The 18651-nt window shown below is 49.4% G+C and overlaps 1 protein-coding gene across 1 annotated transcript; it reads right to left on the reverse strand.

Moving 5' to 3' along the window:
- Window positions 1-11154: 11154 nt before the first annotated feature.
- CCR7 (C-C motif chemokine receptor 7) lies at window positions 11155-17322 on the reverse strand. Its single transcript, XM_030466002.1, has 3 exons — window positions 17226-17322; window positions 13549-13598; window positions 11155-12219 (listed from the first exon to the last, which is right to left on the reverse strand). The coding sequence occupies exons 1-3, from the start codon at window positions 17233-17235 to the stop codon at window positions 11155-11157; spliced, it is 1125 nt and encodes a 374-aa protein (XP_030321862.1). The 5' UTR covers window positions 17236-17322.
- Between the last annotated feature and the right edge of the window lie 1329 nt (window positions 17323-18651).

An 18651-nucleotide genomic window follows, 5' to 3' on the forward strand; every position in this document is an offset into this window, starting at 1 on the left:
TTGTGGTGAATCTCCTGGGAGGCTGACAAGCTGTCCTGAGGAGAGGAAAAGCAGCGAGCAGATCACTAGCACTTCCATGGTTGTTCTGGCTGTCGCTTGCAGACATCCCCCTGGGGTCACAGCTTCAACAAATGATAACGGAGGAAGATTTTAACTCCTGGCATGACCAGCAAGTCAGGCAGGATGGGAAATGTGTGTGTTAGAGCCACCATTTCGGAGGACTTTGTATTTCATGTTCTGCCTCATCAGCATCCTGATTCTGCCAGGTAACACCAGCATCTTCCTCCACAGAGTTGCTCTTTGGTGGGACACTCTGCTGGAGGCAAACGCTGGCATGGACCCAACCTGTGCACCAAGCAGGACATGCTGGCCTCTCTAATTTTTGTTTTGCCACTAGGAATTCTCGTGACACAAAAATATCATGGGAGAGCAGACCAAACCAAAGAGAAATGCTCAGCTTTTATACAGGCAAGATAGTTTGACTCTGGTTTTGTTTGTATCTCTGCATGTTTGTGAATTAGCACTTGCTTGCTTTGTCCATGCTCTCGCTCTCCCTCCTGCCTCTGCCTGTGGATAACCCACGATGTTACAGCTCACCAGCCACAGCACGAGGAAAAGATCAGCTCCTAGACCTCAGCTAAGAAACAAACAGCTCTAAACTGCACCCTCCTTCTAGTGCACTGTGTGCAGGTCATGGTCTATTTATTGATTCATTTTAATACCAGCAGGGCTGCATTACTATTTCCTTCCCAGTTAATTCAAGTGCTACGGTTCCCTGCTGCAGTTCTGTGCCAGCAAAAGAGGCATGAGAATGAGCTCATGGCACTGGAAATGCATGCCCAGCTCCAGGCTCACACTTCCAAGCATCGCCTCGGATGTGTTCCTCTTCCCCTGTAACACACACTTAGAGCTTGGCTCTCGATTCCAAAGGGCCTTAAAAGCCTCAAAAGCAACCAGAGAAATGCAAAGCCTGGCTCTCCCGCCTGGTTTCCTAGCTGGGCTTTCCCACCACATTGCTCACGGTTTGCAGAAATGGAAACCATGCCTCAGTGGCCACAGGCAGGACACAGGGAGCAGGATTTATATGGTGCAACTTTGTGTTTAAAAGAGAAGACACTGACTGCTGCCAAGAATGTGTTGTTTCTGGATTTCTTGGGCATTATCTGGCTCCCTACAGCAGCGAGAGGAGAGGTTGTAACAGCATCCGCTTGGGAGGCGTAAGGAGATTCAAGCATCAAACTGAGACTTTAAACGGTTTAAAAAATAATGAAGGGCACCATGCTGTTCCACTTAAACCAGAATAGTATGACACACAGCTTGGAGAAAGATTTAGAAACTTTTTTTGGGAAATAATGCAGGGAGGAAAAAAGCATAAAAGGCTAATTAAGATTTGCTCTCTGGGGCACGCTGCAGCCCCCTCATCTTTCTGCCGGGCTCAGCTTCCCAGCAGCCCGATTCTGTAAGAGGGGATCGATTTCATGTGCCCTTTGTGCTCGTTTTAGGGCACCCCCAGGCTGAGGGGGCAGCGATCCGGTGGTCTCCTGTTGCCCTCCAGTGGCGGCGGAGGCAGCGCCGGGACCGCGCAGCTCACCTGCTGGGCCAGGGGAGCAGGGATGTCCCTCCGTGTTTAATGTGTCCCGAAGGAGTCCAGATGCTGATCCCGTCTCTCTCTCCCTGTTCTCCCGGTCTTTCCCAGCGTGGGGAAAGGTTGAAGCTGTGTGTGACGGACAGCCACGGCGGGCAGCTCTGCTCCATCACACCTCCTCACACATGCTTCTGCATCTCCACATAAATCACGCTGGGAAGCGCCTTTCACTAGTTCCAATCTTGGAATGGGAATAAGCCTGAATTTTAAAGCTTTTTTCTTCAGTTTTTCTTTCAGACTCTTTCTAGCTAGGACCAGGTGGCTGTACAGGTGGCTCCCTGTGAGGTCGCCTGCACCATTGCAGCGGGTGGGCAGCAGGAGGGCTGAGCCGCGGGAATGGCGGTGCTGCGAGGATGGGGGGGCTGTGGGATTGGGGGTGCTGAGGGGATGGGGGGTGCTGAGGGGACGGAGGGACTGAGGAGATGGGAGGGCTGTGGGGTTGGGGGGGCTGAGGGGATGGGGGGTGCTGAGGGGATGGGGGTGCTGAGGGGATGGGGGGTGCTGAGGGGATAGGGGGGCTGCGGGCGCCGCCTCCTGCACGGGGCCGTCAGGGGGCGCCGCGCGGCGACCGCAGGTGAGGTGGGGAGGGGAGAAGAGGGAGGGCGGGGAGGCGCCAGGGCGGGTGCGTGATCGCCCCAGGTGTGCGTGCAGGGGGTGCACGCGGCGTGTGCAGGTGTGCGGGTGGGGGTTGGGGGAGGGGGGGAGGGGAGGTCACGCACCCGCGGGTCTGGTTGCAGCTGCACCTGGGAGTGCGCAACTGCTGCACGTGGGAGAGGACACGTGCTTGGCGCGCGTGTGTGTGTGCGTGCCGGGGCTCGGCTGCCCGCGCGTGTGCGTAGTTTGCGCGTGTGGGCCCGTGACCGCGCGAGGGCCGCGTGTAGCGCGCCGTGCGTGGCCCCTGCAGTGCGCCCCGGGGTGGGAGGGAGCGTGCGGGGGGCGTTGGGTACGCAGGGTACCTGCGGGGTGGGAGGGGGGGCTCCGCTCCGCTCCCCTGCCCACTGCCCCCCTCCCCTCGTGATCTGCTTGGAGGGTGTTTTGTTTTCATCATTAAAAGGCAAGGAGGTGTTCTGGGCCTATCCTGCTACTTCTACAACTGCCGAATGGGGATTTTAAATGATTTTCATTATTTTATGCTTATTTCTGTCTGGGGGCTCCTGCACGCCGTACAAACACGGGGCCTTTCCTACTGACTTTACGGTCGAGGCAGACAATGGGTGAGAGGATTGAAGTGCTAATGGCCCCGGTTTATAGCTTGGGAACTGAGAGCGGCTGCTCCTGCTGTTTGCTCTCGGATCATGAGGGGAATCTGGAGCCGAGCTGGGAAGGGACCCAGGGCCCAGGATTGACTTTGTGCTGAGGCATTCGAGCTGCTGCTTCTTCACAGCTTGTGGTGATGATCCTGGCCCCAGAACTGGGGAGCAGTTGGCTCACAAAGCCTGGCCCAGGGCTCTGCATAGGGAGGTGACCCCCGAGGGTGGAGCAGGGTGTGGGTTCTGTGGGCACTGAAGTGACTGGGCAGCTGGTGCCAGGTCAGGGGGGGCTGCCAGAAGCCCTGGTTCTTCTGGGCTTTGTGCTGCTGTGCAGAGCCTGGAAGGCCGGGGGCAATGAGAGAAATGTTTTCTCTCCAGGGAACTCTGGTGGATATGCATTGCCAGCAGGGAGTGCTTCACCCAGCAGAGAAAACACTGAAAGACGTGCATGTGGCAGGTGAGAGATGGGGTGACCTTCTGCTCACGTCCTTCAGCATCACTGCCTGTGCTGCCAGCGTCAGGAATCATGTAGGGAGAGGGAAGATGTGGGAGCAGCTGAGGAGCTTTTGCAGCTGGAAGAGGAGCAGAGACAAACAGGGTCACACCACTCCCTGCTGCCAACCCACTGAGTCCTTTGTCTCAGCAGCTTACCCTGCAGTGCCCACACCTGAGTGCTTGGCTGACGTCAGTGATAAAATCCACATTTCCCGAGTAGTACTGGGACTCGTGCTCCAAATGTGACCTTGGTCACATTCAGAGCTAGTGGAATCCGCAGAGGATGGCATTGGTCTGTCCCACTGTCACACAGCCCGGTACACAAGCAAGCTGTCAGTCTGTTTATCACTGTATCACTAATTTCCGGGGGGGTCTGCTTGGAAATTTTTAATGAAAGAGCAGGAATTCCTTGCCTCTTGCACCTATCCTGGTTTTTAATGATCTTAGGAATAACGTTTAGCAAAATATCTTCAAGGCCAAAATGGGATGTCTGGTTCCTTATCTGTTGCTCACATTTTGGTTTGCGGGGGTTGGCAGCACCTCGGAGAACAAAATATTGAAGTGCTTTTGCTGAGGGGGTGTGAGGGAAACTTCCCTTGATAACAGATTTTATGTCACTGTGTTTATTTCTTTAAAGGTTTGGGTGGGTGGAGTGTGTGCTGCAGGCTCTATCCCTTTCAGGTAAAAGCCATCTGCATAGGTGGAGCAGTCTTTGTTGTTTTTGTTCATTTAACTTCTGCAGAAAGCCACAAAGAAAGGACTTCTTTTCTGTGCAAACAGAGGAAAGAGGCATTACAGAGCCAACCCACATGGAGCCAGGGAGGTTTCAGTTGCGATAACCGTGTTTGAAGGTGAAACAGAGGTAGTGACTTGTGCTGCTGGTTGTTTTGGGGAAGTAGAAGCTCTCTAGCAGTTCCCACAGGTACTGTCTGCTGGGGAATTTCTCTTCCAGTATCCACCAGCCATGGCTTTGCTGCAGTGTTGAAGCTGCACCTCTGCTCAGCTTGTTCTCACCTTCACGACAGTGATAAAGTCTTTGAGTCATCAAGCGAGGCCTTGGTGGGAAGGATGGGGTTTTCTTATGGTTCATTTACAAGAGCTTGGACGCTAAGGCTATCCAGTGTTTCCTAGTGACTGGGGAGCAGTGGAGGGCTCAAGGAATCGGGCTGGTTCTGGGGTTTTCTAGGAGCTGTGGTTATGCTCAAGCAACTGGCTTTCCATAGGGCTGCTGCTGAGGAGCTGCGTGTGACAGCAGAAATTGAGCTCTCCACAGGTGAGACTGGGGAGTGATTTAAAATCAGAATGAGGCCTCATGGGGAGAAAGGCACATTTGTAAAGTTCTCTTTTAAAAAACACCAAACCCTCCTTTCTTCAGTGCCTGAGAAGCCCCAGCTCCCTGGCTTGGGACAGGGCTGCTCGTGGAGCTGCAGTGCAGTTTCCCACAGGGTGGTCAGTGGTAGGAGGTGCCTGGAAAAGGCCATTTATGGTTTTTTGAAGTTGGTAAGGAAATTTGGGTACAACGCTAGTGGAGGGTGATACGTGGGTGTAATTTTTATGGGAAGGTGTGAGAAATGCTATGAAGTTCAGCATTTAAAAGGGATTATTGAAATCTCCTGGGAAATGCATAGGCAGGCTGGTTCAGAGGTAAAAATAAAGTGAATCAAAGCCATTTTAAAATTAATTTCAATTAAAGTGAACTACAGTGACCCCACTTTTTTAGTTTGATTGCCCACGGAGGACTCTAATGTGCTGTGAGTAATGCTATTGGAACCAGTGCCTTTGTCTCAGGGGTAGGTTTTCCCCAAAGTCCTGGTGCCATGGTGGGCAAAGGGTGGACCATCTGTGGTGGAGCATTTCTCAGCCTTTCCCACACGGTGTCAGCATCTCTCAAGGAGAGCTGAGTCCTGTTCGCTTGTGGATTTACCCCGCAGTAACTAGAGATCACAGGTTTGGTTGGCAGCCTTCTCAGAAGAGCCTTTCCCTCATGGGTGGACTGAAAGCAAGAGGAGAGCACCTGGGAGGGAAGGACAGAGAGGAGATCATGTCCCTGCTCCCTTAGACATTCACAGCTTTCTGTCTCTGCTCGTTACTGCAGCCACAATGGGACTGTGACCATGGACTTGTTCTGGATGAGCTGTGGGTCACTAGGAGCCTGCCTGGGCTGTTGTGTCTTTCCAGAGGTTATCCCTGGGGAGGTTCTCAGCATTGTCAGCATGCTGGCTGGCTGCAGGGCAGCAGGATGATGCTTCACCATCTCAGGTGCAGGGTGGTGTGGGCATGGCCGTGGCTGAGCCTGTGTGGTGCCCAGCTGAGGAGGAAGGTTCTGGCAGCCTTTATGTTCTTGTGATTGTGTGGAGACCTTTTCTGTTGTTTTCTGCAGCACTCTCCAAATGTCTCTCGGCTGTTTGTGGGGCTGTGCAGGCAGCCCTGGCACGTGAGGAGATGCTCTTATGTAGATGGGTGTGGAGGCCTGCCAGAAGCTGCTGGCAATGAAGGCATTTTGGTGAGTCTTGTAAGAATCTGGTTACTTGCCAGATCTGCTGCAATCCCACCCAAAGACTGGTGCAAGCCACATCTGTTGGGGTACAGCTCTGTGACACTCGGTGACTCTCTCCCTCTGCATGCAGCTGGGTCACAAAGTTTGAGGACAAGTGTTGGAGGTACCTGTGACCCTCTGGCATGGCAGACAACAGCCGACTGTGAATGTGTTAACCTCTTCAAAAGAGTCTTGTGCAACTCCCCACTGCAGAGTGGCAATTGCTGCTGGCTGTGTTAGTCATCCAGAACGAGACTTGTTTTTCCTTTTCCCCCTCCCCACCCTGACAGAGGTGTAGAGATTCTCACTGCTTGGTGTGGCCAAAATGTAAAGCTTAGAAATATTATCTCCAAAGGAATCAGTCAGCTCTCCCCTGAAAAACATAAGTTTCTCTTTGTGCAGCTCTGGCTGTGAGATTTTGTTCTGGAGGTGCTGAATTCTGCTGCCAGAGCCCCCGAGTCTGAGACCAGTTCTGCTGGGAGAGGAACACAAACATGAACATGTGTGTGTGCCCTCACACCTCCTTCCTTGTGGGCATCCAGACATGGAGGGGTCATTCCCTGGTACTGAGATGCCAAGCAGTGGGTACTGCAAGGCTGAGCTGACTCCATCATCACACCAATATACCAGGGAGAGCAGAGACCTTGGTGGTGTGGGGTGGATGTTTAATTTACCTGTTGTGTAACTAAAACCAATAAGCCAGAGTGCCTAAATTTCTAGACCACAAGAAGGCCTCAAGGATCTGAAGAAGTCTCTGGTGGTACCTTGGTGACACCAAAGTTTTTTGGATGTCCACCTTGGCACCTTAATTTTCAGACAGTGTTGGGCAATAGGTTGTCTTTATTGGGTGTGTGAAAGATGAAAGCTTGGGAGTCTCTTGGAAGTGAAGGCTTGAAAGGAGCCTTTGGAAAGGGCACTTTGACTTGCGAGTCATTTCTGCTTGCAAAGATTTTATTTTTTACTACCTGGTTAGTTAGGAGCAATTGAGGAGCACTTTTTGCCTTCTCTGAAGCATTCAGCCACTGAAAAGTTTGGTCATTAAATGAATAAAAACCAGGACATGATTCCAGCTTCTGCATAGCCTTCAGGACAGATGGGGACTGCAAAGTGACTGCATTTATCACTGTCCTGTCACTGCACTGGGCTTCTGCAGCTGTTCTGGGCTTCCTTGAGCCTCAACAGACACCTGTATGCAATCCATTGTCTCTTATTGTAAAGTCAATAAAACCCTCAGCACCTGGGGGAGAACATACCAAGTGGCTTCTCTTCCCTGTGCTGTTTCAGAAGCACACTTGGTTGTGTGTTGATTGCCATCAGGATTTTACCTCCTCTCTCATGTTGTATAGCACAAAAAATTCATACCATCTCCCATGGCTTTTCATGCAGGGTCTTGTTGGTGTCAGTGGATTTCAGACCTACCTAACCAAGAAAGAACTGCAATCAACACAAGATTCTGATGTTGGTACAGGTCAGTGTGTGCAGCTCTAAGACCTGGAAGGCTTTTTTGGACTTTTTATTGCCCTGGAAATTATTTGGTCTTTTTGCCTCCTGCAGGATGATTCTAGATGTTAGAACTGGCCTTCAGTCACATTATGTTTCCCAATAAAGCACAAAATTACTTGAGAATTGGGGTTTTGTGAAACAGTGCTCATTAGCTTGCTATCTTATTTTAGACAATTGAATTAAAAAACAAACAAAAAAAAAAGCAAAGCAAGGAGGGAAGTTAGAGTTTCGGTTCCTGCAAGCTGAAGATTTGCATGGGTTCAGCAATGACAAATACATGAGCTCATGCCTAGATTGGCTCTGCAGCTGCCATGCTTGTGGTGAGGGTGAACCGAAAGTCTCTGCACTTGTCAAGACCTGAAAAGGATTTTTGTAATGAGCTGTGGCAGTGACAGGTGTTGGTTTAATATCCACAAGGTTTGAGTCCCTGCAGAGGTAACAGCCCTGTGAGGTGCTGGGGTCACACTGAAAGGTGAAAGTGAAAAATAATTTCCAATGCAGCTTGAAGACAGGGTCTGCTGCTGCCCAGAGCAATGTGTGTGTCTGCTTGAGAACCTGCAAAATCTGAACACGTGAGGTCTTCTCTTCAGTTTCAACACGAGGGCAGGAAGGCTCTCACACGTGGTACTAGGGACAGAGCCAGTTGCTGCTTTTGCAAAGTGACATTTTGTCTCTGTTTTAGTGCTTGAGGAAGGAGTGTGGGGTTGCCTCTGGTGACTGTGGAGCAGAGCTAGGGATACAACCTGTATTTTCTGAGTCTGGGCTGAGGTTTTTAACCACTGGGTCAGGCTAAGTTTCCTTTCCCTGCTGCTGGAAACACAAACCCTGGAGCTGCCTTGGCCGTGGATCCTTTGGGTGGAATTGCTCACTGCCACTCTGGAGGTTTCTGCCAGCACTAAGGGGCATTCAAACAGGAGATGGCCTCGTGAGGGAACAGATTTTGATTGTTGCAGCATGCCACCACCCTTCCTCATCACCCAGATGCATTATTTTTAGGGTTGGTTTGCCTCGCTTAGCTCCAGCTAGTTCTTAGGGTGACAAGGACCTCCCTCCAGCAGCTGCCCAGGTGGCACACCAGAAACCACAGCCATGCCTGCAGCAGCTTCCTCTTCCCCATCATATTAATCAGTTCATTCACCAGCAAGTGATGGGAAGTGGGGCCTGGGACAGCTCCAGAAGGGAGAGAACAAACCAGCCGTCCCAGATGATGCTTTTAGTATCTTATTTGTATAGAAGCAGCTGCATTTTTCCTAGTTAGAATACATCTAGTTGGTAAAGACCTGAAGACTTATCAGTCTGCAGAAGGGGAATGGCTTTTACCAAGCAGGAGACAACAACTGCATTTTTTTGGGAAGCAGTTTTCCGTGCTAGAGTAATTAGGTGAGTGTGTTTTGTGTTAAGGGTTTTAGTTAAAGCAGTGTATTTTCAGGGTACATTCATGTACATATTTATTCTGTGTAAAGCAGCTTTACAAATATGAACAGACATTAAGAATACGTCGTTACTGATGAAGAAAACTAGAAAGACTTTTTATTATGGGTTTTCTGTGCTCTGACAACGTTCTCCTTAGCTGAATGTCTTGCCTGAGTAAGGACTACAGGAACAAACCAAGAGCAATGATTATTTAGTTGTAACCCCTGTTTCGTATGACAGAGAAGCAGCACTCCTAGACACATTGCATGTGTGTTACAAAAAAAAAAAAAAAGCATTAAATACTTGGTATTTACAGGTAATGTGGAGCTGAATGTGCTTTGTTCCTGAATCCCATCTCTTGGCAAAATCACATAGCCTAGAGCCAAATGATTTATGAAGAAGAATTCATTTAATTATGATGGCAGCCAGCTATATAACTGGTAACATTGTCTCAAAACCAGCTAATTGAATTCCTTTCTTGGAAAGGCTGATTTTAGTTCTCATGTCTCTAAAGGAATGTTTTTTGACCTGTGATCCAGACAGTTCCCTGTATCACTCCTACCAGATCCATGTGTGGTATTGAAATGAGTACCAATCTTGGTCTCTTTAGTGAGTGTGTTTTGCTCTGCACCTCCACTGGCACATTCCTTGTGGTTTCTCCAAGACTTTTCCACTGCTGCTCTGGAGGGTGAGGCTGAGCCTGCTCCTGCCAAGTCCTTGGAGCAGTTCCTGGCCAAGTCCTCTCCCCACTGAGGTCTGGCTCTGGGCAGTGTTTTGTGCTGGGGGGTTTGGGGGTGCCAGGCAGTAACAGATGCAGAAACAATTGCAGCAGCTCCTCCCCAGTTGCTATTCAGATGTCCCAGGGCAGCAGTTCTCAGGCCATTCATCTGTCAATAGGAATCTTTGCTCTTCTAGTAAATGCACCAACTGGCATTACATTCTGGGCTGCTTTTCAAGGGCTTATTTTACATGACAATTATCTGTTGTTCAGCTGCCATGTTCCTTTCAAGTATGTGACCCTGGCAGTAATCTTCAACCCGGGACTGTCCTTTGCATTTAAATCAAACCCCAGTGAATGGCATCTTTACTAGCACTGACAGGATGAATGCAAACCATGTTTTCAATAGCTTATAAGTGAAATACCTATCAGACTTGAAAGCCAGCTGCTCAAGTCCTTCTAGAAGGACACACTGATTGGGAAGGGAGAAGAAAAAACACATTTGTTTTATCTTTTGAGGTCAACAAGCAATAGCAGAGTAGGGCCTGTGGGTATGTGGAAATCAGCAGCCTGTGACCAGCAGCTGGTAAAGATACTGGCAGACTGAAGTAACTGTATCCTGAATTTGAGCATCTTGCCTTAAGAAATGCATACAGATATGCCCTGGGTTTGAATCTTTAAAAGTCTGAGGATTCTGGCACCAGTCTACTAAAACACATGGTTTATATCAGGAGTGAGGATGCTGTTGGGGCTGAGTGGTGAAAATGTGTTTTAAGGACTTGTCTGGATTGGTGCAGAAGTATGATGCTTAGTTCAAGTTAGTGATTGGAAAGAAGATGGTTATTTGGAGCTTGGGATGCACTTTCTCTATAAGTGTAACACAAGATACAAGCAGAGGTGAAGTGGAATTTATACTTTTCCTGACAAAGTATGAGTTTCTACAATAATTCACAAAGTGAAATTGTGTATCATACTATGGATTTAGTATTAGCTATGGGAATTTCTCACTTTCTGTGGGGAAGGCAGAGTAGAGAGTTGCATCCTGGGATGCTTCACAGCTTATATTGTATATTGGATTAGGCTTGGAGCCTGAGGCTGCTGGTGCTGTGCTGCTTTGAAGCCCAAGTCCAGGCAGCAGGGATTGTTTTTGTGGATACAGAAGAGCAATAGGTGGGCTTCTTAAAAGCAGCATTCAAAGCAAGATGATGCTCTTGGAAGTTCAGCTCTAAAATAAGGCATTCTGTTGCACAAGCTTCTGTTTCTCTTGACATTTGATACTTTTAGGGAAAAAGTTCTGTTTTGAACATTTCTCATTTTGACCAGGGAAGACTAAGATAAAGGGGAAATGATAAATTCTAGGTTAGCTGGTCTCCCTCCCCCTTGCTTTGCCATCAGTCACAGTTTGATCCAAATCTCCCCCTCCACAGGAATGTTGGTGAGCAGTGGTCATTGCCTGAAATGTGGGGAAACTCCTGGGTTTCCTTCTCGCAGCTGCTTTTCCTGCAGTTATGGCAGATCTCACTCTACCAATAGTTCAGAGGTGTCCAAACCCACTCCAGCCTCCTGTGCAGTCAAAGCCTGCCTGGAGCTCAGCTCATGGGGAGAAGGTGGTGGTTGTCTCTGTCTCCATGGCAAAGGAGAACCCCTTGCTCTCCCGGCAGGTTGACAGCTGCCAGAGGTGCTCCTGGCTCAGGCAGCCCAACTCCTTCAGAAGCTTGAAGAGGTCATTGCGGAATTTGACGCCGATGAAGGCGTAGAGGAAAGGATTGAGGCAGCATCGGAAGCAGGCCAAGGTGTAGGTCACATCATCTGCCATGTCAAGCTTCTTGCTCTCCTCACATGAGCTGGTGTTATTGAAGGCTGAGATGGTCTTGGCCAGCATGACACCATTGTAGGGCAGCTGGAAGACAACGAAGACAATTACCACGGCGATGATGACCTTGATGGCTTTATTCTTCTCAAAGTTGCGGGCCTGCAGTAATGTTTTGATGATGATGAGGTAGCAGAAAGACATGACCAGCAGGGGAAGTAAGAAGCCAAAAACCATTTGGGACACTTTGATGCCAGTGTTGAAGGTCTGCAAGTCATTAGCGATGATGGAGCAACGGGGCTGGTTGCCTGATTCGTTTATACCACTGTGAACCAGCTCAGGGACTGAGAGGATGAAGGCCAGGAGCCAAATGATGATGCACGTGACCTTGCTAATGAATATCATTCGGGGACGGAACCGGTGGGCTGAGGCAGCCTGAACAATGGCAAAGTACCTGTCAATGCTGATGGACAGGAGGAGCAGCATCCCGCTGAAGAAACTCATTTTGCAGATGCAGTAGACAGCTTTGCAGGCAAACTCCCCAAATAGCCAGTGCATGGCTGCACTGGTGGCCCAGAAGGGGAGGGTCAGCAGGAAGAGAATGTCTGCCAGAGCCAGGTTCAGCAAATAGATGTCTGTCATGGTCTTGAGCCTCTTGAAGTAGATGTAGGTGAGCATCACCAGCCCGTTGCCCAGCAGCCCTGTGAAGCAGATGAGGGAGTACATGGCTGGGAGGAAGGCAGCGCGGAAGTTACGGACTTCTTCCTTCTCACAAAGGGTCTCAAACAAGGTGTAGTCGATGGTGGTGTTGGCATCATAGTCTTCGGTGACGTTGTTCCCAGTGCAGAACTAGAAGAGGGAAGAAAAGAGTGTGCTGGGACACTGTGTCAGGAAGGGAGCCCAGGACTGGGCTGTGGGGCAGGCAGGAGATCCCAGACATGGAGTCCTGGGGAGTTGCCAAGCATTGGCTCTCACCAGCATTATGAACAGCTGGCAAGGTCTTGGGGGTGGAAATATTTCCCTTCAGTACATGGATTCTCTCCTCCCACCTAAGTCCCCGTTGCTCATGTCCTCATCTCACTTGTGCCAGTGCCACAGGAGGGCTTCAGTGCTCAGGTTTGTAACTGTCAGTGACCTGGCATGGTGAGCATCAGGTCCTCCTGGCATCCCTGGTTCTCCCAGGATTCCCAGTCCTGTCCCTTGTCCCCCTGCCTGGTTTCTCTGTGTCAGACTCTGAGGAACCAGCAGCGGGACAGGAGCTGCTGCCCGGCTGGTGTCTTGTTCAGGCCCCTACCTCTGATTTTAAGTTCTGATTATTCTTGTTTCATCTTCCTCCACTGCTGTACAGGCCAGAGGGAGCTTGTGGTATCTGTGCCCTGCTTTTTTGTGACTTAATCATCTCCAAAACCTTCTCACCACTGCAGTGAGATGAAAGGTTTCCCCTGGATACCTCTGCCTCTTATCACCGCCTATCTGCGCGCGTTCTCTGTCTCGGGCAGGCTCGGCCCTCACCACATCCTGCCTGCTCTCTGCAGGCTCATTGCCAGAAGTGAAAGGGAAAAGCAGCAGCCTGCAAACCCTTCCCCGTGCTGCTGAGCCCCTTAGAGAGCTGAAGGAGGAGCCATGGCATGGCCGAGGCTGCTCCTGCTTGTGGGAATGTGAGTGCTGGGCCTGGCCCACAGTTCCGGAGCAGATCACTGCACAACGGGGTGTTTTGGGTTCTCCTTCGCACTTCAGATTCACTCTGAGCTGGGGAAGATGTTGAACTCTTCCTCCTTGGGCTCCCCAGCACTGACCTGGGCTAAAGCTTTGACCAGGCGTTTGCCAAGAGCTGGGAGCTGGCTCTTTACGAGTCCTCAGCATGGAGGCTCTTGTGGTTCCTGAAAATACTTGTTTTGGTGCTGGAAGGGGACTTGGTTCTAACAGCCCAGGCTGTCTGAAAATCACCGTGGATGTCGTTGTTTCTGTTCTCTCTTTGCTTTCACTCCTTCTGTTTGTTTTTCCCCTGCCTTCCAGCACCTCTCTGCTGTCTCACCGCCGCCTCCTCGTGGGGCTGGGCTGAGGTGGGAGCAGCCGTGTCCCCCACACCTCTACAGGGCCAGGTCAAAGTTTTCAAGATCCCTTTACCCACAACACAAGTACAGCTCTATTTCAACAATGCTATATTTAACTTCTTACCTGAAAAATCAGAGGAAGGCTGAAAACAAGGGTGACCTGTAACTGCTGACCTGGAGGAGGAGAGGCTGTGTTAGTGTCAGCAGCTGAACAGGGGTTTCCACACAAAAAGCAGTGGTAATACACCTGACCGTGGCATTCTCAACCCTGTAAAGCTCCCCACAGCTGGCTGAACTCAAACCCCATGGAGATACTAACAGGATCAACCAGGGTCACACAAGTTACAGTCAATGCACAGGTTGTCTCAGGAGCCTGGGCCTCTGGCTTCAGCTGTGAAGGCTGATAGCTCAGGAGAGATATCTCATGCACAGTGTAACTATTTTTATTTTGTAGATGATTTTTTTCCCCACAGACAGTCAGCAGCCCGACTCCTGTGCCACTCAACCCACATAAAAATATCGAGCTGTGAGAGCAATAAATTTGTCCCAGCTGGTCCCTGGCAGCGGGGTGACTGGGCTGCTCTGTGCCCTACAGGGCAGACAGGACTGAAGCTGGCTGAAATTTATTGCTTGTCTCTAAATGCCAGAGTTGGCTTCTGCTGCCTTTGGATGTGGAGATACAGGATGCTGACACCTGGCAGGAAAAATTAAATTCAGAGCCAGATGTGATTATGGTGAGAGCAATCTCAGACAAGCAGCTCTTCCTGCTGTGGTTAGCAGGGCACAGAGGCCAGTGAAAGCTTTCTCTGTGCTCTATTTAAAGCACATATCAGCCCCTACCTCAGGCAGTTGTGACTGAAACTTGCTCAGCCTAGAAGGTGAGCTGGCAGCTGTGAGAAAGCCCTCACCTCTGCTCTGGTGTGAGCAGAAGGTGTGCCCTTCCTTCCTCAGCTGTTTGAGCATCATGCTGCCCATCCTGGGATGCCTCTCTGGGCCCTGGCCAGTGTTGCAGGCTTCACCTCCTGGCATATTTGTTCACAAATGGGACTGAATCTTTTCCCCTCTTGTGCTGAGCAGCCCTTTAACCTGAAAAGTCCTGAGTGTGCAGCCCAGTGAGTGTGCTGCTCTGTTCTTTTGGTTTTTTTTTAACACACCGTGCCAGGTCTTATGAAGTAAGACTGATAAAGTGACTCACCCATCAATCTTGAAACAGTTCAGTTAAGTATCATTCCTTTGAAGATTTCCCCCCCTCCTCTTGGTTGCTGTTTCAGGTATCTTAAATGTCAAATGATTTTTCAGTATTAAAAAACTTCTACAGAAGTTTCTTCCTCTCTTTCTGTCCCCCCACCTCAGCTTACACATTTGGGGAGCCATAACCAGAGGCACTGCAGCCTCGTGCTCCTCCTGCACCAGTTTGGTGAGCAGGTCCCTGTGTCACCAGTTTCAGGCACACTGGATAAAGTTCACTTCTCCCTTCAGTGTTCTGGGGTCCAGGGCAGTGGGGGGAGGGAGCAGAAGCAAATGAGTTGCAGAGAGGAAATGAGGCATGCTCTGGAGTTTAATAGACAGTTTTAGGTAGCTGTCTTTTTCTTTCTTTTTTTCTGTTTTCTCCTCTGGCAGTTCTCTGCTCTGGGTATTTTCCTGAAGTTTTGTTCCTCAAAATATTAAGAAAAAAACCCAACCCTCTCAAACCTCCCCACAAACAGTTGAACTGGAAACCTCAGGTCAACAAAAACCTATCACAGCAAATGAGTCAGGCATCTTCTAAAGCCCCATTTCAGCCCCTGTCCCTTGGCTGGCAGTGCATGGGTGTGCTGCTTGTTCTTAGAAGCAAGGAGATGTGGGAAAGGCTGGAAAGACAATTTCTCTGCACAGACCAAGGAGGGAAGAGGTTTGCTCTGCTGGTGATGGCAGAGCAGAAGGGAGAGGGAATTAAAAATCCTTGTAAACATGAGTGGAGGGATTCATCCCACTGAACTGCAGCCCTTGACAGCTGGTTGGGTGTTCAAGCTCCCTCAATGGCAAAGGGAAGGACATGGCTGTTCTTGAGGCATGGTTCAGGTGTCTGGGCTGTCACTCAGCCCGTGCTGTGGCAGAAGAATTGCTGAGCATGGACAGATGGATCCCATCCAGTTTATAGGAATTGGCCTCAGCATCAGCAACTGATCTTAAACAAGGTAAAAGTATCTGTAGAAGCAGTGGATCCCTCCAGGAATGTCCTGAAATACTTCTGACAATCAAAAATATTTGGTAGCAGAAAGTCTACCCAGAGGAGGAGAGGGGAGCAGGAGTACAACCTTGTAGGATGGCTACAGCTGGACAAATCCTGCAGAATGATTCAGGCTGTGGAGCAGCAGCTGCTCACTGCTGCTGGTGCTGAGGATGCAGCAAGTGGACAGCATGAGCTGGGAATGCTTTAGGGAGTATGGGCAAAACTGAGCAAACCTGCTCTGGCTAAACAAACCCTTCTGTTTTTTCTGTTGGCCACAACTGCAGAGGAAAAGTTTCAGCCTCGAGCGCCTTGGCGCATGTGTAGGCAGAGAGATTGTGTCTTCAGACATGTACCAGTTTCTGGTGCCTCATCACCATCAGTCTAATAAGATTTTGGGGAAAGAACCAGATAGTTCTGAGAAAAATTAATCATCTTCAACGATATTAAAATGACTATTGGCAGTTAACAGCTCAGTGCCTGCTCTCCCCACTCCTTTTCCCCTCTGCTCTCAACTGGCAGAGGAAAGATACCATCATATTGAGAGTGATCAGACCCACTGAAACCAAGACAGACTTTTATCTGATGTGGTGATAGATCTGTTAAAGAAAGTTAATTATCTGCCTCCAGTCCTTTTAGGAAATTGTGAATCAAAGAACAAGATAAGCAGAGGGAAGCAAGTTAAAAAAATTATTCCTTACATAGCCAATCATGGCAAATCAAAGGCAATATTCCAGTGTTGTGAAACAATTCTTTAGGAATATGCCTCTGAAATACAGTAGTAGGGCAAAAAATCCCAAGTAGGAATATAGTCATACTCTTGTCGTTGGGTTCTTGCTAATTATTTCTTTTTGCTGTCATAATTAATCTTTACCATTTAGCTAAAATCCGAACAGCCATTCCCCCCAAATACCAAACCTCTTAAACCAAGAACCTACAAAGCACCCACATGATGTTGCGGAGAGCAAAAGTTTAAATGAAGCAAATGATGTGTGGTGAACATGTCCAGCTGGGATCTGATGTTTTGGATAGGAGATTAAAAAATCCAGGGATTTCCTAATAATTGATTGCTGGGAGCTGCGAGGATGCATCAAGGAGAGCATTCCCTCTGCCCTCCCTGCTTCTGCCCAGCTGTCCTGTTTCCAGTCCCTCCAGCTTGCACTAGTGAACATTCTGCATCCCTTCGTGTCCCCTCAGAGGCCAGGAGACCCTGAGCTCTCTCTCTGCCTTGGCACAGAGCTCAGCCCCAGCTGAACTTGACTTTCAGGCCCCTCACAGGGAACACGCCTGGGCTCCATCCAGAAATCACAGCTTTGCTTCCTAGTGTAGACATCCCTGCCTGGAAAAGGAGGGCTAGCCTGGGGGCTGGGACAGCAGACAAAGATGTGAGACGTGGTTGTCTTTGCAGCTGTGCCAGAGTAGCCTTCTGTGTGAATTTGCATGAATCCCTGAGTTTTTGCATCTTAATTACTTCAAAAAAGAAAAGCCTTTTATATTTAAACACACTATTAAAAGTGCTTCATCCCTGTGGCACAGGGCATGAATTCGGGCATTGTTACTAGAAAGCCAAGGGCTGCAGAGCAGGTACTCACCACCATCCATGATCTTGTTTCAAGAAGAAATGAAGTCACAAGGTGAGCAAGAGCATCATCTGTTCCTGCGTAGCCTCAATGCTCCACAGCTCCTGCCAGGGACCCCACTTTGGGAAACTTGGGCTTTTATACTTCCTGCACCTCTGCAAGAAGCTCCTGACACGCCCTGGTGTATCTGACATTTCATAGACCCTCCTCCTTGTCCTTCTACCAATTCAGGAGAGTTGTGCTCCATGCTGTGCTGCCCTCAGCCACCCGGGCACTCAGGTGCTTCCTCAGCGGCTGCACAGACACATTTGTTACTGAGACTTGGTAAAATGAAGTGGGTTCTGCTTTTGCACCAACACATGAGAAATAGTCTGTGTTGCAGGAGAAAGAGGAAAAGAGTTGCTTGCCTTGTCACCTCTCCACAGCAGGTTCTGCTTCATCTGGCAGAGCATCCAGAAGGCAGTGATGTAGGAAACAGGGAGGATCCCATTCTCCACCAGACCCTTTTGGATAAGGTGCTCATCCATCACCTGAAAAGTCCTGGTGTGCAGGGCTACCAGTGGCCAGCCTCTCTTTGCCTTTCTCCCATATGCTGGCAGCATATTCTCTAGATTATCATCATCTCCAGCGAGTATGTGGACTTCCCCCCCCCCCCCTTTCTGCTTTTGGGTGTTTTTGTGTTACTGTCTGCTGAGTATCAGCACTCACCATCTTCCTCAAAAGGTTTTGCACATTTGCGGTCCCACGCCTTCCCCACTGTCATGTCACTACAGAAGTTTCAGACCTCAGGATGTAGCCCGGGTAGGACCTGCAGTAATCTCAGCTCCAGTCCCTGCCTTGACATGGAGGCACTTCATCTGATCCTCTTCCCAAATGGATCAAATCAATCAGTACAAATCAGTGGCTTTTGTTTCGTGGTTGTCCAAGGTGGATGCCCCTCCTCGTACAGATAGAAACATCTCCAGCTCCTCACAAATTCACTTTTCTTCCAAGGTGACTCCAAACTGTTTGCTTTGGCATCTTGTGGAAGAGAGAGAACACAACTCAGGCGATGTTTATATGGCTGGGAATCACATAAAAAAGCTCTATTCCACTTCAGTGCACTGAAATAAAGGAAGACTTGTGCTACCTGTGTTGTATTTGGGCTAATTGAGAGAGAATGCGTTTACTCTGTGTCAGACAAATAGCTGTAATTAAATAGCTATTCTAAAAGGCTTCTGTGCCAGCCAGCTACTGCCTGGCTGTCAGGAATCAGTGTCCTTCTCAGGGTAATCTGTTTCTATCTGACAGTAATCAGTAATCTGTCTGACCCTTTTATGAGAGATGTTTTACAAGGAGCAGGTAATTTGCATGAACTGAGTTGATCAGTTATCAGCATTTCTATCAGGCTTCCCAGGGGGTGACCTGCAGTGTCCTCAGCACAGATCACACACCACTC

This window comes from Calypte anna, chromosome 27, assembly GCF_003957555.1.
Source record: "Calypte anna isolate BGI_N300 chromosome 27, bCalAnn1_v1.p, whole genome shotgun sequence".
Classification (NCBI taxonomy): domain Eukaryota; kingdom Metazoa; phylum Chordata; class Aves; order Apodiformes; family Trochilidae; genus Calypte; species Calypte anna.